This window comes from Pipistrellus hanaki, assembly GCF_964339955.1.
Source record: "Pipistrellus hanaki genome assembly, chromosome: 6".
NCBI lineage: Eukaryota > Metazoa > Chordata > Mammalia > Chiroptera > Vespertilionidae > Pipistrellus > Pipistrellus hanaki.
The window spans coordinates 76362798-76389902 of NC_140508.1; the positions used below are offsets into that span (position 1 = coordinate 76362798).

The 27105-nt window shown below is 36.3% G+C and overlaps 2 protein-coding genes across 2 annotated transcripts in view; both read left to right on the forward strand.

The window, feature by feature from the left end:
* Window positions 1-27105, forward strand: part of SYT4 (synaptotagmin 4) — a 705442-nt gene that overhangs the window by 349654 nt on the left and 328683 nt on the right. The gene's annotated exons all lie outside the window — the stretch shown is intronic.
* Window positions 1-27105, forward strand: part of RIT2 (Ras like without CAAX 2) — a 228248-nt gene that overhangs the window by 32411 nt on the left and 168732 nt on the right. The window contains exon 2 of the mRNA XM_084888395.1: window positions 24647-24703. Within this exon, the coding sequence (XP_084744521.1) occupies window positions 24647-24703 (57 nt within the window). The remainder of the gene's footprint in view (window positions 1-24646; window positions 24704-27105) is intronic.

Sequence of the window (27105 nt, forward strand, 5' to 3'; positions counted from 1 at the left end):
CTTGGCTGGAGTTGATCACTGGCTTGCTAATTGATTGCTTTGTTTTTCACTAAAATCCTACAGTTGTAATTTCCTGAGGATTTGAAGAGCCTTTTTCCATTTATCTTTCAGAGTGAGGCTTTATTTCTTTTACACAATTCTACATAGTCATAAAATGCTCTGAAAAACTCTTAAACCTAAACAGCTGGCTGAATTTTCAACTCTGCCAACAATCTTAGGAGCAGATTGATCTAGAAAAAAAAATTAGATTTTAGAGGATAAATCCCAACTCTGGAAATTTCTTCTCAGGAATAAAAATTCCAACTATTGGAATATCTAGAGTGTGAAGGAATATTCTGAAAACTCGATTTATTTGGCCAGAGTTTGATTCAAAGGGAGACTAAGTTTGTGTGAACAGGAAATGGACAGGCTATCCCAGCTGTTCCTGTGGGTTTTGAGTTGTAGGTGCTTTTGGCACACAGAAAATGAAGGACATGAAGTCACAAAGGAAACCAATTTCATTGAAATGTATTTATCATAATGTTAATAAATATAATATGTGAATGTAAATGCTTCTCTAGTAACATTAAATAAAATCAATGGGAAAGGAAATAGCTATTATCATTTCTAAGTTGCAATAATCATAGGCTACATGTTAAGATAGAGGCATAACTTGCAGGTAAATAGCAAATAACTGTCATTTCTATTGGTCACAAAGTCACTAATACAATTAACAGTATTCCAGTTGGTTGACTATATTCATGATAGAAGGAAATGCCAACTGTCAATAGAGGTTACTTAAAAATAAAGATGTTTTCATCTTGTCTCATTCAAATTGAGAACCTGTTGTCTGGTTGCATTTATTTTGGCCTCACCAGGGATACTAATATACGTTAGAGTTAAAATAGACATGAAACTGTAATAATTCAGAATTATCAAGGAAAATTAAGGCTGACTGCAAGACAGCTTGAAAAGAGAGGATCTTTAAGAATTTTAAAGATATTTAATTTCAGAGGAACTTAACCAATCAAACAAAACCTTTAAATAGGAAATTCAAATTCTTCTCAGAAATGCAGGATCTCTGTCATTCAGAAGAAGAAAGCCAGAGAATTGTCTTTAACAGTAAACAGTTTTTTTTTTTTTTAAGTAATAAAAAAGCACAAGAAAATCTAGTATTCTTGCTCATTGCTAATGCTAAATCCTTTCATAGGTACATTTCATGCAAGTGTGACAAGAAAAGGTTAATTACCAGTTCCTTTCAGGGTTGAAGGAGTGATAGAACTGGTTGTACAGAGGAAATAAGCTGATAAGTATAGAGCTGGCTTGGAATTGCAAGAAACATGGGGACTGTTATAGTGATAATCCAAATGTATGGGCAGGCATTTAACTGGCTGGATTACTGCTGTATTTCTCGCAGGCATTATCATTCTGTAAAGGGGATGCTCTGGTAATTTTCAACTGAATATATTCATTGTGTTGGAGAAATTCACTACATAATAGCTGATGCACTTAATGAACACTGTGGTAAACAGGAAAATCATGTTTTCATATAAATAATGGAATCGATAAAGCTGCTTTTCTTAACCCCTGCTAATGTTCCTTTTGGTTAAATAGCCACCCAGTGTGATCTGAGGACAAATGTGATTTTCCAGTTAGCCACTCATTTTCCTTTCAATAACAGCACTTTGTTAGTATCTATCATACCCATTGGCAGTCAGACACTGTAGTTTTAATGAGTTGGCCCCAAATCATCACCTTTATAATTACCTTCTGCATTGCTATAAAGGAAGAATTTAGAGGACCATAGAGGGTTTTGTCTCCTGAAATATGTTTATGTGAAGAAAGCAGGGAGATTAGATGATAGAGACAAGCCTCATCCAGTTGGAATTAAAGAGGTGGTGATAACTAGTTGTATTCCCAAATTAACAGAAATAGTACTAAGGATTATTTACAACAAGCTGAAGCCATATAACCATGAAGACAGGCACCTGCACAAATCAAATACAGTGTCTCTCCCTGAATTTTTCTCTTCCTCTTCTTTCTGAACTTTGAAAACTGGTTATCACCTCAATTAATTATTACCTTACCAGTTGTAATGTTCCCTATTATTCCAAAATACTACAGATGCTGCTTTGAGAAGAGTCTTCTCTTCACTCTCAAACAAAATGATAACTTGTTACTGACTTCTCAAATATGATTATACTAGAGGCCCAGTGCACAAAAATTGTGCACTTGGGGTGTGAGGGGGTGGCTTAGCTGCGCTTGTGCCCTCTTACAGTCCTGTAGCCCTTGGGGGATGTCCAACTGCCAGCTTAGGCCTGCTCCTTGGGGAGCTGGCCTAAGCCATCAGTCAGACATCCTTAGCACTGCCATAGAGTCAGGAGAGGCTCCTGCTACCACCACTATGCTCGCCATCCATGAGCCCAGCTTCTGGATAAATGGTGCTCCCTCAGTGGAAGCACACTGACCACCAGGGGTCAGTTCCTGCGTTGAGCATCTGTGCCCTGATGGTCAGTGTGCGTCATAGCAACTGGTCATTCTGCCATTTGGTCAATTTGCATATTAGCCTTTTATTATATAGGATTGATTACTGTTTTCTTCTTCAGTCTTATGACCACCATGTTACTATGCAGGCTGGTTCTTAGTGAATGTCTCTGATCCTGTCTCACTCATAGGCTCAACTTTTAATAAAATAATAAATATGAGGCACGAAATACTGGTGTTCCCTGGAGTTCAGCCATTGTCCACAGCTCCTTTCACTACACATTTCCCCAGAGAAGCCATATAGTCTAGTAGTTACAGGTCAATTCCTGTTTACAGAGTCAGATGTCCTGAGCTTTAGTCTGAGTTCCAATCATAGCTAACTGTGTGACCTTGGGCTGATTCACCTCTTGATTAGTCCTCAATGTACTCATCTGCAAAATGAGGATTTAATGAGTAACCTGCTCAATAGATTTGTTGTGAGTCTTATATAATTTATTTAAAGGACTTTGGAAAGAACCCAGCCTCCTATAATTGCTTAATAAGTTGTACCTTTGTACCTATCTTAAACATAGTCATCAAACTGTTCAACTATTAAGTTATTGAATTATGAAACTGTATTATTAGACCATAGCATTTTCCCAAGTTTCAGATCGGTGTATCCATCTGCTCAGAGAGTCTTTAACTGAATATCCCACAATCCCTATATTCTCAACATGTCAAAAACCAATCTCATCATTTTCTCTTCCCTGCTTTCTCTTCTCATTCTCAATTGATAGCTATCCCTAAGCTGGAAAATCACTTTATCCTTGACTTCTGCCTTTCAATCATGACCCACATGGAGTCAGCACCTTGCTCATAGTTTTTATCCTTCTGCTATCTAGTGCTATCACCATTGTTCCAGCCCAGGGACACATCATCACTTGAGTAATATTATAATAGTTTTCTATTTGCCCTCTCTATTCTTCTCCTCCTCAGAGTTATCTTACTAAAATACTAAGTCAATACATCATTCTTTGCTTCTTGTGCTCCAAGAGGTCTCTATGATTTAAAGATAAACCTGGTTTCTTAATACCAAATTACTACAACAATAGGATCTAGCTGCTGCCTACCTTCACGGTTTCATTCTCTAACATCCTTGCTTCAAACTTTTCATGTTAGAAACATCAAAGGAACATTTATTCATGCTATCCTTTTTTCTTTAAAAGCCACACCCCTGCCCTTATAACACACATGCTCAAACTTAAACACAGTTCCAATTTACTGTTTAACATGTGGCCTAATCTCTGAGTCGTCTCTGGCCTCCGAGCTGGGTTAAATTGCACACCTTTATCAATCTCTCTACCATTGCACTGCCATATGTATCATTTTTACACATCAAGAGGACTTTTTCCTCTCTACTAGATCATGAGCTTCTCTATGTCAGAACCATGTATTCATCTCTGTTTCTTCGGTGCCTCACATTTAGGTGGAATCTAGGGGCTTAGCTAAGTGTTAGTTAATAGAATCATTTAAGGAACAAGATATTTCCAGAGTTCCCCAGTGTCTCTTAAGGTTGAATTAAGTAAAATATTTCTCCTAAAGTGTCAATTTTATTGTTCTTTTAAACTCCAACAGTGCTACATGTCTAGGAGATAGTGCCTCTTAAACTGGAGTTTATAGATCCTTGCTATCAGGGTATGAATTTTTCATCTGTGATTTTGAATGTATTTAAATAGGAACTCATAAGTCAATATAAGCATATTCTGGATCATTCACAACAGCCACTTTATAACCTAGACTTGCCACCTGGTTTCAGTTTATGTGCTTACCTTTTCATTACAATGATACACCAAGTGCTCACTTAGATAGCTACCCTCAGTTTTTAATTCAGTTGGAACCCCTGTGCATGACACAATTGACATATTTTATTGGAGACCCACAAGGTCTTAAATTTGAAAAGTATGAGTATAAATTAAAATCCATTATCTTATAATTAAAGCGCTCTATTGATTTGAACATATTTTATTGTCTAAACATAGATGCTACTCTCTAAACATCCCCTCCTCATTTTTTTTCTATCTCAACTCTATACTTTGGATTAGCCATAATCTACATATTTCAAAGATTATTCACCTGCCATTTCTGCCTTCCTGAATTTTATCTATTGTTTATTTCCTCACTCAAATGCTATAGTCTCTATGAAACTTTCCATCATTGTCATAAGTTGAAGTTACCTAGTTTTATTTTCCCCTCTTCTGTTACTTATCATACTATTCTTAATAGCATGGAAGTGTACCTGTCACACATCTTTCACATTTTATCAAAAGGTGCAGTAGGTGGGCAGGGATAGGATATAATTCACTTAAAGTGACTAAAGAAGATAAACCACTTTAATTGTTGCTAAAGTACCTGTGTACATATACATGATTGAAGATATTTTTTCTGTAGTCCAGAAAATTATACTGATTCAAATTAAATAAAGGAAGGCTTAGAGAAATAAAGCAAAAGCAGAAAGATATCCAATTAAAGTGATAGATGTTTCCATCCTGTGGTTTACTCTACATGCTCAGCAAAGGTGAGAGTGGGGCAGGACAGAGCCCAAGATGAAGAAACTCAGTAGAACCTCCTAACTCACAATAAAATAAATCTATTTTAATTTTTATTGTGAAGATTATAGAATAGAAAAAATGTTGGTTAAGTTTTAGTTACAGTGACATGTGGCCAATTACCTCAGTGAGCATTAGAATTGGATGCTCTGATTGTTATTATTTTTAAAAGGTCCTTATTGGAACCGTTGTTCTTTCAGGACTTTATTGTAAAAAGCATTTCTGCATTAAAATACATCACATGATACCAGAAGAAAAATGTCTCCAGAAATCACACTGCTCTAGTGTTCTTTAAATGTTTTATGCAGAACTGCCCGGCATCTACTGATCCTAAGTACTGTGTTCTGTCTGAAATTGCATCTCTTTATTTAATTCCCATGTTTTCCTGAGTGAAATGTGCATTGCTTAGTAATAGGATGTAAAAAGAGATTTGTCACCTCTAAAATGTACATTACTTCCAGCTACTGCAGTCAGGGGAATAAGCTATTCACCAATAATAAATGCACTTAACTCTCTTCTGAAAAGGCCATGCATTGCTCTAACTTGAAACCAATGCTTAGCAAATGTTTTTATTATTTTATTATGTATTCTTCTATATGACCTAATGTTGAGTTGAGATTTCTGGAGTTGGGAAGCTGCCAGCATTACCTCTGCTTTAATCTACTCTCTTCTACTAAATTTAGGATTTAATATCACTCGTTTCTGAAATTTGGGACTATCTTTTGGGACATCCGTCCATTAATCTAACAGAAAATTCTATTGATCGAATGTTAGGGAAGTTGTGAAATCCTGTGTCTGCTACCAGCACTACCATCGCTTAGCTTGTGTGTCCCTAAACAACTCTCTTCGCTTCTCTGGACATGATATTTTTTTTTTCATCTGTAAATAAGTAGTTGAAGTCTTACTAAAACACTTTCCATTATAAAACATTGGAATTTTATTTTGAGGACTTGGTACCTGGGTAAGACCTCACTCCACCCTGTGATTTCCACCAACAGAAACTCCCAGCTCTTGTGGATTAATAGACATTTCCATCATCATGACTCATGACTCACTTTTTAGTTTTAGCACTAGAGGCCTGGTGCACGGAAATTTGTGCACGGAGGTGTCCCTCACCCCAGCCAGCACCCTCCCCAATTTGGGACCCCTTGAGGGATGTCCTACCGCCCATTTAGGCCTGATCCCAGTCAGATATCTCTCTCACAATCCAAAACTGCTGGCTCCCAACTACTCGCATGCCTGCCTGCCTGATTGTCCCAAACTGCTTCTGCCTGCCAGCCTGATAACCTGCTAACCACTCCCCTACCAGCCTGATCAACGCCTAACTGTTCCCCTGATGACCTGATTGCCCTACCTGCCCTCCCCTGCCAGCCTGGTTACCCCTACCTCCCCTCCACTACAGGCCTGGTTCTACCCAACTGCCTTCCCCAGTATGCTTGGTTGCCCCAAACTGTCCTTCTCTGCCAGCTGGTTCCCTCCTAACTGCCCTCCCCTGCCAGCCTGGTTGCCCCTAACTGCTCACCCCTTCTGGCCTGGTTCCCACAAACTGCCCTTTCCTGCAGGTCTGGCCCCCTACAACTGCCTTTCCTGCAGTCCTGGTTCCCCTCAACTGCCCTCCCCTGCAGGCCTGATCCCCCTTAACTGCCCTCCTCTGTCAGCCAGTCCCCCTTAACTGCTCTCCCCTGCCAGCATGATTGCTTCTAACTGCTCACTCCTACTGGCCTGATTCCCACCAACTGCCCTCCCCTGCAGTCATGCTTCTCCCCAGCTGCCCTCCTCTGCAGGCCTGGTCCCTACTAACTGCTCTCCTCTGCCAACCAGTCACCCCTAACTGCCCTCAAATGCTGGCCCAATTGCCCATAACTGCTCTCCCCTGCCAGCCTGGTCACCTTGAACTGCCCTCCTCTGTCACCCCCCCCAACTGCCCTCCCCTGCTGGCCTGATTGACCACAACAGCCCTCCCCTGCTGGCCATTTTGTGACAGCTATCTTTTGTCCACATGGGGATGGCCATCTTGTGTGTTAGGGCGACGGTCAATTTGCATATTACTCTTTTATTAGATAGGATAACATGCCAGGCTGCTTATTCTGCAAGAAATCGAAAGAAGCCCCTAATTCTTGATTTCGATGAAAGTTGTTTTACTCCTCATTATCTGTAATTTTTGAAGCTGTCATTAGAAATTTTTACTGTTTTACCTTAGACATAGTACACTCTAAAACAATGAAAAAAATTAGGAGTGAAATTGAACTTAAGGACTTGGACATATTTCTAAACAAGTGGTCATAAAATTTCTCCAATGAAGTTTAAATAGATTTTTAAAAAGTAAAGAAATTAAATGACTTTATCAAATGTGCCAGTGGCTTAGAGTTACTGATATCCCTATATCATTTCTTACACAATTTTCATGTTTTCTATAGTGTAGGGTCTTTTGTTTCAGTCCTGCTTATAAACCAAAAGAAGTTGGCTACTTATTCAACCCCAAGGGTTGCCAAAGTTGCCAAGAAAGTCCATTTGGATTAGTTTGACAGGCTGAAGGAATAAACCTTGTGCTTTGGATGGCTGGTTGGAAATAAAAGTTCCAAACACTTATTTAAAACCAATCTCTTCCCCTGAGAGATTGTACAATATAATTATTCCATCCTAAAATTTATAAAATATATTATCTTCCTTTTTACTCAAAGCTACTACTACTTACTGAAAAAAATTTTAAAGGGATGATTCCAGCCATAATCTAATCTTTATAAATTTGACTTAAATCTGACCTTCTCTGATTTAACCTTCTTACTTTTGTTTTTACTGCCAGTGCTATCTCTTTAATATGCCCCTAGCTTCAGCATGTTACAAGTATTTCCCTTTAACAAATAACTACAAGTTTTTAAGTTATTCTTAATAAAGTCCATTTATCTTGGCTGCCATACAGTCTCCAAGTTTTCTACATCATATTTGCCTTAGGATGTCTTTGTCTTCTCGTAGCTTTATATGCCAATGTGAATCCCCAAACAGGCATGTCAGAATTGGATTTTCCTTTTCATGCATCCAATGGATATAGCCTCACTAACCCATATTTAAGCATGTAGACATCCCAGGCTGTCAAAGAAGATGAATATTTCTCAAAAATGTATTAACTTTTTTCCAGTGCTGTTCTAGAAAGTCTATTCTATTGAAGAAGATAGCTAATTATCTTGGTGTTATGGAGACCATTAATTTACTGGTCCTCATGGGAACAGTGGGTAGCCTTTTAAAAGTTTCTAGGGGTATGTACACACTTTGAAAATGCATATTAAATGTTATAATTCAATATTATTTTCAATAAAATTTTAGGATTCACAAATCCCATCTTATAAACTACAATATAAGGCTCAACACAATCTCTTCAACCACTGAGGATTGTAGACTATATCATAAGATATACACAGTCATGTAGAACATAGGGAGGAGAAGGGAAGGTGATATATATATATTTTTTAATAAACATTTTTTTAATATACTATATATTTTATTGATTTTTCACAGAGAGGAAGAGAGAGGGATAGAGCGTTAGAAACATCGATGAGAGAGAATCATTGATCAGCTGCCTCTTGCACACCCCCTACTGGGGATGTGCCCGCAACCAAGGTACATGGACTTGCCCGGAATCAAACCCGGGACCTTTCAGTCCACAGGCCGACGCTCTGTCCACTGAGCCAAACCGGTCCAGGCGGGAAGGTGATATTTTTATTTGAAGCTGGGACAGAGCTATCTTGAGGTATTTATTTATTTATTAGTATTTATTCTTCTATATGTTGAATTAGTATTTATATAGTATTTATTCTATATGTTGAAGCCAACAAATATGTTTACTCTCAACTTTCTTGAAGGAATAGTGAGGAGGTTTCCAAAATACATCATGCAGCAAAATAAATTTTTTTTTAAATATATATTTTATTGATTTTCCACAGAGAGGAAGGGAGAGAGATAGAGAGCTAGAAACGTCGATGAGAGAGAAACATCGACCAGCTGCCTCTTGCACACCCCCTACTGGGGATGTGCCCGCAACCAACGTACATGCCCCTGACCGGAATCGAACCCGGGACCTTTCAGTCGGCAGACCGACGCTCTACCACTGAGCCAAACCAGTTTCGGCCAAAATAAATTGTAATGATAATAAATAATATAAATACAATGCTCTAATAATTTTTATCCACCCATATTCCCAGTATCTTAACAGCTATTTATATAAATAACTTAAAACACATTACCTTCCCTGTAGGATACAGGACTCTGACAAAAGAATCAGGACTCCTATGCTTATTATTTTTTTGTCATGGACAAAAAGATCCTGATTTTTTTGTCAATAAATTTATATATGGAACAAAAACAGCTTGATAGTTTCAAAATATTAAGAGACAGTAGCCTATTTTGTGGAATATTTTCTCATATGAATCTAATTACTACAGTTGCAAAATTATCATTATAAAAAAATAATTTTAAAAACATGACTGAGAGAGCCAGGAAGTAAACCTTATAGAATGGTTGAAAGTGCCAGTTTTGGAATCTGGTAAGCTTGAGATCAAATTCTTTCTCAATCATTTATCAGCTATGTGATTGTTTGCTACTTATGGTATCTCTGAGCTTCAGTTTTTTTCGTATATAAAGTGGAGATTATAATATCTTGGTCACAGTGATTGCTATAATGATTTAAATGAGTGTGTGGGCAACACTTGCCATAGAGTATGCTATAATTAAATACTTAGTTGTTATAATTATTTTAAAAAAATCTTTGGCATCTGTTTTTTACCACACTCATTTAAGGGCATGTGGGAAATAATTATGCTTTCCTCGTGTTGCAGTGGTGTGGGATGCTTGCTTTATAGGTAGGACAGAGCCACCTTGGGTGCATTTCGTACAATTAATATATGATCATATTTATAAAGCTCACACACTTACTCATCCTTTCCTCCATGGAGTTAGTGTCCTTGGCAACAATTGAGTTATTGGATCTAGTTCTGTATGTGTAAGCTATCCTGACTATCCTCTGGAATAATACTGAGGGATGGCCATTTCTTTCAAAGCATTTGCTGATCCCATTGCCAATCACTTGGGCACTCAATTACAGGCACAATTTAATTTGCTGATTATTCTGGCATTAGCATCACTATATCATGAGGATTGGAATTAAGTGCCTCATTAAAAGAGATTAGTGGCATTAAGACTCCTCCCTGACTGAGAAGTTCTTCCACCCAGTAAAATGGTAAACGTGTTGGACTATGGATATAGCATCAGGTGGGGGAATAATATCAGATGCGTATCAGGGTATCAGACTTGACTCTACTCTGAGTTTTGCGATGCTAACTTGGGCAATTCACTCTCTCTGCAAATCCTGGTTTCAGATTAAGAGAGCTGGATGTTATTCTCTAAAGTATTCTCTTCTCTAAGGCTATTGTGCTCTAAAAGGTACCTCCTGATGTTTCCCTCCCAGTTACTGTCTTAACGTTCTATGTTTTCATGGATGAAGTTCAGTTAACAACAGGAATGAAGACCTTGGCTTAGTCCTAACTGTCTCTGATGTGAACTTCCTGAAGCCTCTCTGAGATAGCTGCCTATCCTCTCAGGTGGGACTCCTGTGGCTTACCATAAATATTTAAATCCCTGGACCGACTTCAGGGCACCCCTCAGTATCAATGCCCAGAGCCTGTTAGTCAATTGATCTGTAAACATGTTAAAAGCTAAAGGCAGGACATAATGCCATCTACTCTCTGGGATAAAAGACAAAGGTGTATGCGGTGTCCACCCCCTAAAGAAGATCATAGTATAGCTGAAAAGTAGCATGATCAAAGAACAAAGTAAATAGTCAAAATTATTTGATCCCAATAAGTTTTCACAGATGTTTAAAAGGGATTAGAATAGCTGGTCATCCAGTTAAGTGTCTATCATATAAGGGCAAAAACTAAATAGATTTGGATAAGCTGAGAGGACAGTGGGTTATCCTGTTTCTGTTTGAGGTCCTATTTCTAACCCAATGATCCTATCTTAGCACAATTTATGATATATATCTTGTCTATAATAATCACTATTAAATCCTAATTTTGATCAAGCTGGAATTAGTGACAGTCCCTGTAACTAGGTGATTTTATCCCAAATAAGAACAACCTAATGGTTATATGAATAACCCTCACACTTCCATGTGCTACCTGTATGACCTTAGGTAATCAACGTTTCTGAAACTCACTATGGACATCTGTAAATGAGGGGAATAAGCACACCTACACCATAGGGTCTTTAGGAGGATAAATGAGATGATGAATATGAAACCCTTGCAAGGGAGTTTACACATGGTATGTGCTCAGTAAATCTACAATTTCTCTTATTTTTAAAATATATTTTATTGATTTTTTTCAGGAGAGGGATAGAGAGTTAGAAACATCCATGAGAGAGAAACATTGATTAGCTGCCTCCTATTACTGGGGATGTGTGCACAAACAAGGTACATGCCCTAGACCAGAATCAAATCTGGGTCCCTTCAGTCTGCAGGTTGAAGGTCTATCCACTGAGCCAAACTGATTAGGGCTACAATTCCTCTTATTATCTCAAGAAAAGTATCATGGCATCCCTCGTTGGAAAATATAGAGAAAATCTTTATTCCCACACATTCTTCCAGCCTGTGGTCTCTGTGGAATCTTTCCCTTGGAGGGAGGTTAGGAGGGATGAGCTACCATGTTGAACGTGGGCGGCAAGTGGTTTCTGAGGAGCACAGACAGGAAGCAGTGTTAGTCATAGGCTGCAATGTGTTGAACATGGAACAGAATTTTTTATGAACTGTGATTTTCAAGGGCAGTATGATTCTTGTGTATGTGTCCTGTACACTCATATACACACACACGGATGCATCAGATCTTTTTTAGTATTATTGAGCAGTGCCTCTCAAACTCCATGTGCATACAAATCACTCGGAAATCTTGTTAAAATGCAACTCCAACCCAGTCAGTCTTGGGTGGAGCCTTAGTGTCTGCATTTTTAACAGGAAGAATTCAAAGCTGGGGCACTCTGTGAGTAGCCAGGTAATGTGGAAGCTTAATTTCTGAGCCTGATAATCCACAGCAGGGCCTCTTGTGTTGGCCACTTCTCTGACTCTTCCTTCTGTACATGCAAAGGTAAAGATAAATTTCTTGCCACAAACATTCAAGTAATGGCTATCTAAAATATATAGAGATAATAGTTTTTCAGCATTACTATCAACACAGTTACAACCATGTTTGTGATTCTAAACCCTCTAGCATGTCAGCAAAGTACTTGACTCCTAAATCACTACCCACTTAGTTTGTTCTCTCATTGTAATTGACACTTTGATTTAGTTATAATAAATTCTCAATGCCATACTAAAAATAAAAGCATCCTGCTGTGCTTCCAGTTAGCTTTGTTTGTTCATTGTATGGGTCCTGTTCTCAAACCAATCCAGAAAGTCCAATATTGTATCTTGTGTTCCCCAGGCAGAACACATCCAAATCCTCCTAAGGATATTTGGCTTCTGATTTAATTCTAATTTCTTGGCTGAAGCCATTTGCTGCATCTGGCTCTCCTTTAGATGGTACACAAAAAGGAAGTGTCAATCCTTTGGGTGGGCTCCATTGCTAGAGAAAATATCAACATCTGCTGCTCTCTGGTTGTTTGATATTCTTGGTGGGTTGTGGAAAACGGAGGATTGCTATCACCAAATCTTAAACCCAAACTGAAATGCCTTCTGTTTGTTCACACGAACTAAATAGCGAATGCCAGTTTAGTGCACACACAAGATGAATCCCCACCAAAGCCATTTCAAAATGATTCATGCTAAATGCTCCCAACTCCTTTACATTGTTGAGACCGTGTTAAAACATGAGATTCACACATGCCTCACTTTAATAGAGGCTTGTCCTCTTTCAATGTGAAGTAATATCAAGAAAGTGTGTGGTGCTATTTGGAAGGAAAATCCTGGAGATGAGTTTGACAGGTTTACGGCACTGGCCTTGTCTTATTTGCAGTAACTCATTTTATATATAGTGCTTCCCATTGGGAAAGCAGAAGGTTAGAGCCTACTGTGATTTAACTCAAACAATAAGTAAGATCGTGGTATAAAAGTGGGCAGAAAAAAAAGGTCTGATGGTTAGAACAATATATTGGGGAACCAGAGGAGGCAAAAAAAATCTAGATACAATAAATATGAATAAGCATTTCATTTTGTTAGCAATCCTACCTGCCTTAATAAATAGATAACAATGTATCACATCCAGAAAATTTCTACTGGCAGCCTGTATTTATACAACCTCCATCATAAAAACACAAGTAAGAAATTTTTCTTTCAACACTCAGACAATTGGAAAGCAACACTTCATGACTATAATTAAATAAAAGTTTATTTTGGACATTTCAGATATCAGAAGGTAAAAGAAATGAAACAGAGAGATACCTTTGTTTGGTAAAGGTGGCTCAAAGATTGTAACAGTCAAAATCTATTGTCCCCGTCATTCCTCCTAGCAACGCCTAGGGGACCCATGATTGCTGAGGTCCTTACTGATGCCCACAGCAATCCCTATGTGTTCTTTGCCTAGAATCCATCTTCCTAGTCTCCATTGAATTTGGGTTCCCAAGACTGGGGTTTCAAAAATCTAAGTTTTTTTACTACCCTCATGATTTATTTCTTCAATATGTTCCAAGAGTAATAAAATGTCTGTCAAGTGTGACTTCTTGTTTCATAAGTGTCACCACTTACACTGTCCCCTATTGGTCATTTCTCAACCTAAAAGATGATGGGTGATGGAGAAAGCTTTAAAGCACAGTTCCTGTAAGTACATATTACCCTGGGAGGACACAGCTCCGGGAAGCTTCCCAATAATCTTTTGTCATAAATGTTTATTAACTTTGATGACAGTGTCTCTACAGTCTTGGGAGGGATATTACTTTTGTTGGAGTTCAGAGTCAGTGTGCTGTGATATTGATGGGTTTCACCATGACGGCTGAGCTTTACAGAGAGCTTGAGTCATTTTTTAGTGCCTTTTGTTCTTACCACTAAATTATAAAGTATAAACACTTATTTGTACCATTAAATATATCACTGTGCAAGTAACTCCTGATAGGTTTAGGCTTCTCCATGTGTAATAATAACAGTGAGTTATTGAGTATCCACTGTGAACAGATATAACCCTGTTGTTTACATGTCCTCATTTAATTCTCTCTTCTGCAAACAGGTTTAGACTCTGTTTCTGCATAAACATTTACCTCCACTCTCTAGGTTACCCATACACACCAAGGAAAGCAACAAAATTCAGAGTTGAGCTGAGGGCTATAAGTACAGAATTCATTTTTACTGAATCCTAATTTTTAGGCCAACAACATGGGAAAATGACCTCTTACCTTGCTCTGTAGAGCTGCCCCTGCTGCTCCTGGTACTAGATGATGTCACTTATTCAATATGAGAACTGGATTTCACTTTGTGCTTCATCCTACATTACATCACTTCTACTAAAGGAGCTGCAAAAATAACGTAGCACGCATCTTCCCAGCTGTGGATAAGGATGATTCTAATTGATGTAATCATTTTATTACTTTCTGGAGGACCCAAACAACATCATGGGCACCCTCTTCTGACTTAGAGGAGATACACTTAAAGTGGAAAAACGAATCTCCTTAATATCCTTTTGGTCCAGCCTCTGATGCAGAGTTGTCAAGCACCCATCACTATAATTTCCATCTGTGTGTCCTAGTCCATTGTTTTCCTCATGGGGCATCCATTAAGCTCTCCCTGGGGACATGGGCCTGGATGTGGCTCAGTGGATAGGACATAAGGAATGATGCTGGTTGCACAGCCTTTTTTTCTTTTTTTGTAGGAAGAATATGTCTATCTCTTTTTTTGAAGTTACTAATATAAGCAATTGAGAAGCTATCCTTAATTGATCAGGCTGTCCTTCTCTCTTAAACATGGCTTTATTGCATTTCAGAAGGCATAGCAAATGCACCATCAGAATTAGCTGAAGAACTTTTCAAAATAACAATATATCAGCCCCTGGCTGATTTCACAAGTGTGGAGGGGCGAGCATTGGCTGGAATCTATAAATATCACCATGGGGCTATCTTGACAGGTTCAAGATCTTTGCTTTTCAGATTCAGACACAAACTTTATAGTGTACCATGGGGATAATAAATCCTAAAACTAATTTACCTAGTCAAATTGTCTCTGAAGAAAGAATAATTTAAGAAGCAGAAGGGCCAATTACAATGAGAGTTAATTCTTTTTCAAAAGACCAGAAACTTCCTTTCTGCTATTCCAAGAAACCCTTCAATTATCAAGATACCAGCAAACAGAATAGGAAAGCAGGCAAGCTTTAGAACATGGAACCAAGGACAATGAATTAAAGAAGGCTGTGGAAAATTGTAAGAAGATTATTCTGAGTCTGACTTTCTGATTACTAAAATACAAATTTTCCAGATATAACCTATATATTCTTCATCATTGCTGAATTAAACCTGGCATGTAATTACTTTTCAATTAATGTTCTTGATTCCATATAGATGACTTTTCTTTATTATATCCTTTTTTTAAAACATGTTACTTGACATCATCAAATTAGCTTCCAGGAGTTAGACATTAGTCCTCTTCCTGAGATAGAGCACTCTTGTTAATCTTATTTGTAACACATTTATAAATTGCCTCAAAGGAACACCTTTGGATCTCATCCCGGAATTGTTTGTGTCCTCAAATGGGTGATGTCATCATCCAGTCCCCCTTTAGGTCTTTCAAATATTAAGAAAGGGGCATGCTGACCCAGCTGCATATTCCAATCTTTGCAGCCACACATATTTAGAGGGAGATAGACAATGGGGACAAAGTAAAACTAACTTTCAACAAAGGACTAACTCCACAGCTTCTCCTTTCCTGGTATAGAATTGCAAATAGTCAGAGTTTCACAAACCCTATGCATGCCAGGTGCTCTGCTGTGGGCATATTTGGATATCAGTGCCCTAAAGGGAGGAGTGATAGAAGATGATCCAAAAGACTTCATAATACATTTAGATTGCTGTGTTATAGGCAAATACCAGTAAAGCAAGTACTCAGGATCTGAGAATATTATATTGATGGTTTCTGCTATGAAATGGTTAGAATATCCAAGGGGAAATTTCTCCCACAAGGATCTCCAATTTTATCTGGTAGCATTAAACAAGACTTCCTTAGTTTCTGTGGTTTACATTTAACATAATTTAATTCTAGACTTAGGTATTTATAATAATACAAGCATAATATACTAATTAGACTGGACAGCTGGGCAACCTTCTGGACGTCCTTCTGGATGACCTTCCGGACAAAGCTTGGGCTGTGAGGTCTGGGGCAAGCCACAGAGACTGTGACGGCTAAGTCCTTGCATGAATTATGTGCACCAGTCCTCTTGTTTGTTAACAGTATTTGACAACACCTTGTCTTTTTTTCTCTCCTCGCCATTTTTAAAACAACCACATATAAAATAATGAAATAAAAAAGTATTTATGAAGCAGTAATTATATGCACAGACCCACTTTCCAGTGAGATAAAATTATCTAATCCCTGTCCCCAGCCCTCCAGACAGCACAGTCAAATAATGAAGATAACAACAAACATTACTTATCTAGTTACTGCTATGTGCAAGTCATTATGCTTCGTGTTTACTTATAATCCTGCTTAATCCTCAAATTAACCCTATATTTATTTTATAAATAAGGAAACTTCACTGCTTAAGAAGTTCTGGTAGGTTCTCAGAAAGGCATAGTGATCAGCATATTGATTCAGAGAGCAGACTTAGTCAGCCTGGAAGTGGAGTCCAGTTCCCTCTTAAGACCTCGGGCAAGTTTCCTAACCTCCCTGTGCTTCCATTTTCTTATTTATAAAGTGAGAATAATTTGTGTACCATGGCTTATGGTTCTTGCTCTAACCCTAAGGACCCCACCTGTAATAGTTTTATGAAATCCTGAGCAGAGAAATTAGAATATGTTTAATAAAGAGACCACACAGCTAATGAGGAGCAGCGCTTCAAGGAAAACCCTATCACCCTGAGGTTGAAGCCCCTCCCACTGTCCTGTGGCCATGGGTCAGAGAAGGAGGACAAATCAAGCAGTAAGGGATTCAAGTCCAGCTCCCCATCGAAAACTATGGGGGTACGGGTTTTTGACAAGGTATTAAAACCTCTCTATCTCTTATTTAATCATCCACAATAATAATATCTATCTAAAAGTAGTACTGAGACTTGAGAAAACATGTTCTGTGCCTGGGACTGGTAGGCAAGATATAACTGTTAACTTCTGCTCACTCTGGCCACTTTCCACACCCTCTTCTCCACAGGCTACTAGGCATACACAGATATGTGTATGTCTGTGAAGAAATTGAGAAGGGAGACAGAGAATAAGTTCTGAAGGGGATTAGAATGACTAAAGATTGGAAGCATTAGGGAAGATCTCAGAGAAGAAAAACTGAGCTAAATGTATTTCAGTGTAGGCAGAGAAGGAAACAAGCAAGTAAGAGACAGGGCTGAGGCCTCAAAGTTGTGGAAAGGGGTAGGCTGAAATGAGATCACCACTGGGGTTCACAGTTTTATGAACTCCAAATTCATTCTAACAGAGTAGGAAGAATTTTTGAGCATCAAAATATATGAAATTGGAATTAATCCTATAAGCAATGGAAATTAGAGTATTATGTGGGTGATTTTAGGATAAATTCCATGAAAGATTCAGGAAGTTAGAGTTAGGAAATAGTATCATCTGTTTTCAAATTAGATTTTTCACAATATATGAATCATGATGGATATTATAATAGAAACAAATAAGTTCAAGTAATAAATCATTCCCATACATGCCTCTTTATTCTTTTAAATAATCTTGATTAAATTCTTAGAGCTCCCATATTTTTTAATGATTTAGGTTCACATATTTTTCACATATATCAATGGTACTATTTAACTTTTTAATGTTACATATGTAATAAAAGTTAATGCAGTAAAGGTTGACATTATGGGAAGGAAAAAGAACTTGATTGTTATTTATTAGCCATGGTTGCACAAAATGGCAATGGCAGTAATAGGAGAAAAAGCTGAAGATAAATTTCATGAGAGAAGAGTGTCCTTGTCCAGGAGGCTACTGTTTGGCAATACTTAGCTTATAAAACTTTGGTAGAGTCCTGGGAACTCTTTCTGTCTCTGTGTCATACAGGATGTGAGCAGTCTTGGGATAATCTAAAATACCACACAAAAAGATAGGGAGTGGAAAACAGAGGAAGCTAAAGGAAACTCTAGCTTGAAAACATACAAATTTCATCTGGAAAAAAGGTAATTAAAGGGTATCCTATCATATGTTACAGAAATCAATCATTTCTTTTAGGATTTCTGATTTACTATTTTGTGGTTTAATTATTAGACAAGAAAGCTTATGTTCCTTCTGAATTAATGAGCTACTTCAAAGCAAGAAAAATCTATACAGCAAATACTTAAATGATATTCATTTTCTCAATTATTCAGATTTACACTAATGCTTAGCACTCAGTTAACACTAAAGTGTTTTTCTTAATTAACTAATTTTTTTTGGTAAAATGTGTTATAATATTAGTTTAAAAGACAGTTGAGGGATTCTCCTGACTTCTAGATCCATATGTCCAATTTTTTAATGGATGCCCACAGGAACTTTAAATTGGACTAATCCTATATGGAAATGGATTATATTTCCTAACCTATTCCCATTACTGTTTCCCAGCAAAGGGCACTACCCCATCCACCCAGAAAAATAACTCTTCCAGGTATAATTAATCGGTCTATCATTCATACTAATTCTCTTTCTATAATATTCAGCAATTCTATTTGTCCATTCAAACTCCTGTTGCTAGAGTCTTATGTGAAGCCTTTGTTGCTTCTTGCCTCGCCTTCCATAGCAATTTCCTACCTTTGCGTGCAGTAATGCCACTTCACAATTTTGCTTCATTTCTGCAAGTGGATTTTGTTTTTAAAAGTGAAATTCTAAATATATCCCTTCCCTCTAAAAAATCCTTTCATGATTACCCATGAGAACATTTTAAATGTTTAGAATGGCATAATGGGCCATTGATAACATGATCTTGGCCTTTCTCTCCATCCATCATTTGCCCCTTAAGCACCCTGCTGTCCTCCTCTACTGGATTAGTAGAAATTCCTAAATGTAGTGAGTTGCCTGAGCCTATGCAACCTAGGAGCATGCTGATTTTTGTTTTTGTTTTGTCTGGAAGTCTGCACTGGCTCCTACCCCATTGGCATTATTAACATACTTTTACTATTCAAGAATCAGGACTGCATTCTCAGGAAAATAATTACTCACCTCCAAGTTTATATGGCTATCTTTTCTTTGCCTAAATAGGAACCCATGATTAACTATCATAACATTTAGTGTTCATCACTCAACTGTGAGTTCCTTGAAGATAGAATTTACCTATTTCAACTTTATCCCAAAATTTAACTGCAGTGCAAATACTTGTTAAGTAAAAATACAGAAGAATAAACAAGTGTATCTAGTACAGCCATTTTGGTTCAAAGTTAAGGAAATTGAACTAGAAGACTTATTGTGATTTTTCTGAATTAATTTAATGAGCTAGCATCAGCTGCTATGATAACTCAGCTCTTTCTAAATGATCTTTCTATCAAACCCTGGACAAATTCCAGGCCATTCCTATTGTGCCATTGTTTATGAAAGGAAAGTACAGACTGTCTTTATGATTTCACATGCCAGGATTTACTGTCATTGTGTATGTCAATGATGGTTTTCCAGTTATCTCTTTATAATTCACTTTACACTCATTCCAGAGAGTTGGACTACTATATTAGTAGTCTGTATTAGAAGAATAAATGACATAACACAATCCTAACCAATTAAGCAGGCTGTGTATTCTAGATTCAAACATTCCCCTCTCCCCCCCATTCACCATAGCATGTAGTAGTTGAATGATTTTAAAACATCTAGGAATCCAGAATCATTCAAGGCACAGGCCCTAAATGGGAAATACTAATCAGGGTAGAGGAAATTTAATGGAGCAGAATACTGTTCATGTTCTTCACTGGCCTTTTGGTTAGGGAGTCAGCTGACCAGAGCAGCAGAGGAAAAATCTCTTCCTCTACCTGTCTTATCTTTTCAGGCTAAGGCTCTGTAAGCTGGACTGACAAAGGCTAGATTAATAAGAGAAAGCATACACATTTATTAAATGTAAGTTTTGCATGACACTTGAAACTTCATAAGGAAATGAAGACCTTAAGATGTTGTTAAGTCTAAGTATTTTTACAGTGGGTTTAATGAAGTGTGGAACATCATAGAAAATGTGATATGACAAAAGCATAAAAGGGTAGTAAACTAGTAGCTAGGATGCTCAGTAAGGCCTGATTGTTCAGATCCCTCTCTGAACACAAGGGTGATCATTTCCTCTGCGCATGGGGAGGCAGCTCTCACATGAGGGTTTTCTGACCTGCCTTAGGTGAGTCTGCAGAATTCAGAGTCCTTCCCAAACCTGCCATTTTTCAAACTTGTTCAGCTTAAAATATTCAGTATACTAATGTATCATATTTTAGAGTAGCTGTCTCAGAAAATAATAAGAATATAAATTCTGATACAGACTAAAATTTCATGTCTATAATAATTTCCCTGGCAAATTAAATAAATTCTAAAATTGAGCACTTTGGGACTCTTTCTGATTATCATCAGCCATTTACATGAATGAAATGCCGGTAATTGCCTCCATTAATTATTATACACTAAAAAGGAAAATAAAGGAAAATATATATTTACCTATGGTAGGAAATGTTTGCTGAGCATCAACAGTGTTTTATTTACCTAGGGAGATGGGTTTTATCCTAAATGATAAAATACTTGAGGAATTATTGGTGAAAATGTCTATTTTTCTTCTTTGTTTCATTGAGTACAAAATAAACTGTCAGCAAAGAACAAATAAGTAATGACTGGTAATATTGAGTTTTAATATCCATCATTTCTTTCTGTGTCCCATCAATCATCCTTGAAATCATGAAGAATAGAATTTTTAATGTCCTAGAAAGCACCATTTCTTTCTGTTAGCGGAGGGTTTATGGGGAGAAAAAGAGGAAGGGAAGTGAAGGGGAACATGCGAGGGACAGGAAACCCTCAGCTAATGGAGAGCTGTGAGCATTGTGTTCTCTATCCTCCTCCCTGGTCTAGCATCATTCCTCCAAACAAGCAGTGCTATTGTCTGATCTATCCCTGACTGTCAAGTCTCAACTCTTTTTTAAAACCAGCCTCTACCTATGTCAACACATGATGTTTCTGTTCAAAGAAAATAATAATGGGTGGAGAGAATCCAACTCTTGGAGGCACGAGTTTGGCTTTTTAAAACATTTTTAAAATTGTATAGGAAACAACTCCTTTCTATCTATAATTTTCATTTTTCATAACCAAAGTCTCAGCTCCTGGGCAAATACCACTGACATTCCAAGGAGGGTGATGTGTAATATTGTCACATTTTTCATATAGGTAAATTTGATGGTTTAATACTGAATTATGCAAAACAAGAAGCAGTTGGTTTAAATTAAACTTTAAAATGAAGTCGTAAATTATTAGAATATCTGAATAATGAAATGGAAATTTAAATAAAAAGGCATATGCATGGAAAAGAAGAGTTCAATCAAAATGGGTTTGCTTAAAAATTGATTTTATGTAATCTCTCAACACTACTTTTGTATGAACATTGAAGATGCAATTGCCCATTATTTATTGTATGCATTTAATGAATATTTTATAAGGTCTGGGCAAGAACTACATTTACATGGGGTATGACCACTAATAAAGGAAAAGGCCTTTGATATAAAAATCCATCAGATTCTTCCTGATATTATCTGCAGATTAAATGTTAAGTAAATGTTCATTTCTGTAGGGGTAAATAGTATTCGTGTTTGTTAACAAGGGTCATCCACTAACTGTAATACTTTTAGAAATCAAAAAGACAGAGTCTGAATCCACCAAATATACTTTATTTTCATCCCTAATTACTTTTGTTAAAATTACAGTACATGATTCAAATCTATGACTGTCTTCTAATCTATGGATGCCTTTTCTACTTGTATTTTCTCTGCACTTTTTCTGTATGCATAAAGACAATGAAAAACAGACATAAAGAAAAGCATTTACATGCATGGAACATGACAGACTCCTATCACTATTTCTTACCGCAGATTTTTTTGTGATGATCACAGAGTTGACCTAAAATTTTTCTATGTCATCTTGCCCATCATTTTAGACATGATCTTAGTCAGAGAATTAATTTTTAAATCTATAAAATTATACATAGATTTCCACTATGTTAATTGCTATAACTTAAAGAAGTTTAAACAAGTATGATCTCTTATAATACCTTTTTGAGGTGCTCAACAAAACTTTAAAAAATGTTTTATTTAAAAATTTTCAAGGGTGTAAGCCATTCATCACAAAAATGAATAAAATTTAGTCTCCAGTTATGTTGCTTATATTTAGCAAAAGTCTTATCTTCAACATTTAACTTGATATATATTTAGGAGAGATTTTTAAAAACTGGTTTTTTACATGTTATCTCTGCAAAAAGAAATGGTTCTGAGATGTCCTATCAGGCATACACTATGTAAAAACACAAAAGAAACTCTTACAATCAATCTTTCTAAAATTATCTTTGAAGCTCTGGAACAAGTCTCAGCTGGCTCTCTCTTCTTTGGTTTTGTATCAGTGGTAGATCAGAAGATTTGAGAATTGAAGGGCTTTTTCAATTATACAATAAGCAGCAGGTTTCCATTAAAGCACAAAGTCATCATCTAACTGTATGCGAGGTGTTGTTATAAATAAGTGTAACAGGTAGATCTTTGACTGATTCATTTATTTCTGATATTAGTTGTGTGATTCTGAAGTCTAATGTAAAATGTATTTATCAGTTCATAAAATGCTTATATATTTTCTTTAAGTGTGTTCCAAACTTCTTCAGCCTTCCAAATGCTTTCTTAAGCTTGTGGTAATTAACTTAGCCCATAATTATACACAATGTTTTCTAACTCTTCTTGGTAGCTTCCATGATTATCAAGAATTTCAATGTGTTGATTGAGTAGTGTTTTATTGGTGCAGATATATGGATCATTGTTAGCATTGTCAAGGAAAATCAAAGCTGGGCAATAATTAAAACATTCAAAATAGATTTATGTAGGAACTATTGCAATGGGGGAAAGAGAACTCAGTTTAGAACTGGTCTCAATTCCAAATGCAGCAGGGACATCTAGGAATTTAGAGCCAAGAGGCAGTCTGGGGGTCAGTGGATGGAAAACTACTAAGAGGAAATAACAGGAGTAGGGGGAATTCTGGTTAATTGGACTTAGTAGGGTACTTCATGAAGGTAGGCCAGGTAAATAGAGGACACTTACTGGAGACTGGGGAACAATACCACTGATGATGAGATATCTAGTGTGGGGATTTACTCTAAACTGACTCAGCAGATTCTTGCTAAACTAGGTGAAACAGAGATGAACACAGAAGCTAAAAGTCAAGACCTTGTTCAAAGGAAGGTTTAGAGAAGCCTGACTCAAATTTGGTTAAATTTGGTTAAGGAGAGAGTCATTTTTTTTTTCTCTCTCTCTCTCTTACACACACACACACACACACACACACACACACACACACACACTAAAAGGAAGATAACTATTATATAATAATTTTTCTAAGTTTATTTTTTTTTTACTTCAGAATGCCCTTATCTCCTAGTAATAAAATTTTACACAAGGGAACTGTACAAAAGAAACATTGAAAATGTTATCATAAATGTATATATTTAAGAAGAATGTGGAGAATTTAGAGGATATACCAAAAAAGTAATTAAAAATAATAAAATGTTCTAAATAATTTGAATTAGACAAAATAAAAGTGACTAAAATACATTCAACTGTGAAAAGTTAGAGGTAATAACTCATAATACTTAATAACTAATACAGACATCAGAGATGTTTTCTTTTTAAAGATGAAAAGGCTAAATCCCAGAAAATTATAAGACCTTTAGTAAAAAGACCTATAACTAATACCAACTGTTTAACCAGAACAAATCAAGAAGATTCTACATCTGGCTTATATTCCCATTATATCAAGAGCCTTATTTTTTCCCAGCTGGCATGGCTCAGTGGTTGAGCATCAACCTATGAACCAGGAGGCCATGCATGGTCCATTCCCTGTCAGGACAGATGCCTCGGTTGTAAACTTAATCCTTAGTGTGGGGTGTGCAGGAGGCAGCTGATCAATGACACTCTCATTATTGATGTTTCTCTCTGAAATAAATTAAAAATATATATTTTTAAAAAGAGCCTTATTTTTACTTCAGTGCAAGATTTGTTGAAATACACTTCAGATTTGGACATATTTATTCCACAGAATTAACTGGCATTGTATTTCACTCTAGATACACATTTTTTTAATAGAACTTTCTCTTATTATCCTCATTTTTTGTGGTTAATGCTGTATAATTAGTCACCCTCAGAAATAAATTACTCACTAAAATCTATTAAAAATTGATGGAAGTACCATTGTGACTATCTTATTGAAGAATTAGTGAATTTTTATTAAATTGAATTTATTTTTTTTTCCAGCAATGACAATGCAGTTTATTAGCCATCAGTTCCCTGATTATCATGATCCCACTATTGGTGAGTAAAAAACTATTTTCTCCTTTAGCTCAAATAAAGATACTCTAAATAAATGGCTTACAAATATTGTTGATATCTGTGGAGAATAAGAAATGTATTTTATACCATGACTTGGCACATACATGCATTAATATATAATATGCAAGTCACCACAATTATAGCTTCAAGAAACAAGTTACTTCTTGCCATGCATTCTCATCTTTTCCATTATATTCTATTTCTTTCTGATCAATGATGGTTGGAATACATTAACTTAATTTTGATTTCAGGATCCATTAGTGGATATCTATTGCATTTAATATACTGTGCTCTGGCTAATAAAACTGATATGGTTATGTGTTTTTTACTTGGTCATTTTTTCACTTTATCAGTGTCTGGATCTTGTAGTACACAAGTAGTTTACCATGTTAATGGTGCATTTGGAAAGAACTCTAGGTATAGATATAATTTTGTTTACCCTCCACATTTTGCAGATGAGGAAACCGAGACTCAAAGAGTCGAATTATTATTAGAATAAAAAAGTCCAGCCATGTTTCATTCTGCCATGCAATTTTCTTTTTAACACATCAAGCGCAGGAACATTGCAATTGGGAACGCCTTTTTTTCCTCAATCAAAGCAAAAATATGTCTGAAAACTGCTTTACTAATCATTCAAAGAGCCACTTTAAAGAATCATTTGAAAATTTTCAAGCAGAGTCTGTCACAGCATTCTTTGCCTAGAAACACATTCATATTGAACACATACCAAGCATTATTTCATGGCATCGAAAAACAAATAGCTTCTGGACTCCTCATGGTTTAGATTGTGAGTTCCCTTGACTACACCTCATCCTTTCACCCTTTTAACTTAGTTGATCTGAATATCTCCTACCCTTACAATGGGTGTGATCCTCATTTAGCAATTTTAATTCAAAGTCTTACTGTGTATATAAAATGTTATTCTATAAATAATTATCTTGTATATCTTCCTGCAAATCCTCCAGGATATTTTCTTGAATAGTACTGCTGAAATAAATGAAATGTACTCATTTTTAAATGTCCTATAATTTAGCAAGACCTCTTCATCAGTTGAACTGAATTAGTAAGATTTAAGTGCAAGCAATTAATATGTTGTTCATCAGAAAGTGCTTACTCAAAGAGTTAACTTTTATTTCTGAAGCAAAAATAATCACTTTGCAAAGTTTTAGAAGTAATTAGCTACAGACCATGTTTAATAATCCTCTAAATCCATTTTCTTATCTCAATTCTGGAACATTGATAACTTTGTATACCTGTTATGAATTACAGAAGACAAGAAATCTCTGGGCAAAATCTCAGAATCTTTTAACTTATTGAAAAATTCAACTGTATATCATTTATAAAATCACAAATCACTCTGTTCATCATTTTCCATTACTGTTGAAGCTTTTATGCACTGGTATTTCAAAAACCTATCTTCTTGGTCACTAGACTCTCATGTCAATGGCTTGCATAGGGCAATGTATGTGAATACATCATAAATATCTCCTTCAAGAGTGAGTAATGAAGGCTTGCATAGGGCAATGTATGTGAATACATCATAAATATCTCCTTCAAGAGTAATGAATATAATGATGATTCCTTTAGATAATCAAGAGGCACATCCTTCATTTGAGATTCCATATGCACAAAGGGCTGAAGTCATACCTTTACATGGCTATAAGTAAAATAGCTTTAGCAGAAGTTTTAAAATGGAGACAGAACACTTGATTACTTTCAATTCGATTTTCCCATCATTTCATTTCTTGGCAACTCTGATGGAAATAGAGTTAAACAATTTTCCATTGGTATTCTGTTTCAGGAATGTGTAGGTCCCAAAAAATTTACTTTTATACTGCTCAAACTACACAACTATAACTCAGTCAGGCTGATTTAATGGCCCCTCAAGAGGAAATTCCTATTACTACATTTTGAAAATAATACAAATTGGAGAAGAATACACTTATCAAGGATACTTATTTCATGATTTATATAATAAATGACTATTTTTCAATTCCTGTTCAGATCTATTTGTCATACTACTGAATGAGACTTTGAATAGTTTTTCTCTGAAATCTTTGAAAGATTTGTATGGTTTTATTATCTCACTATATTCAGCTTAGAATTATTTTTCTTTCAAATCTACATAACTTCAAAAATTTAGTTCCCCTTTAGCATTGAGAAGAATTAGGCATGTTGTCTAGTACCAATGTTCTTCCCAAAGAAATAATTGATCCATTTAAGTAGAAACAACATTTTCAAAGTCAGTAACCAATGGGTCTAGCTTCTGCAAATCCACAGAAAATACCTACAAAGGGAATATTGAAATGTGTTGATTCTATTCTTCTGTGTGACGAAATGTCACTTAAAAATAAATTAAATTCATGCTAAAGGTATTAAATATG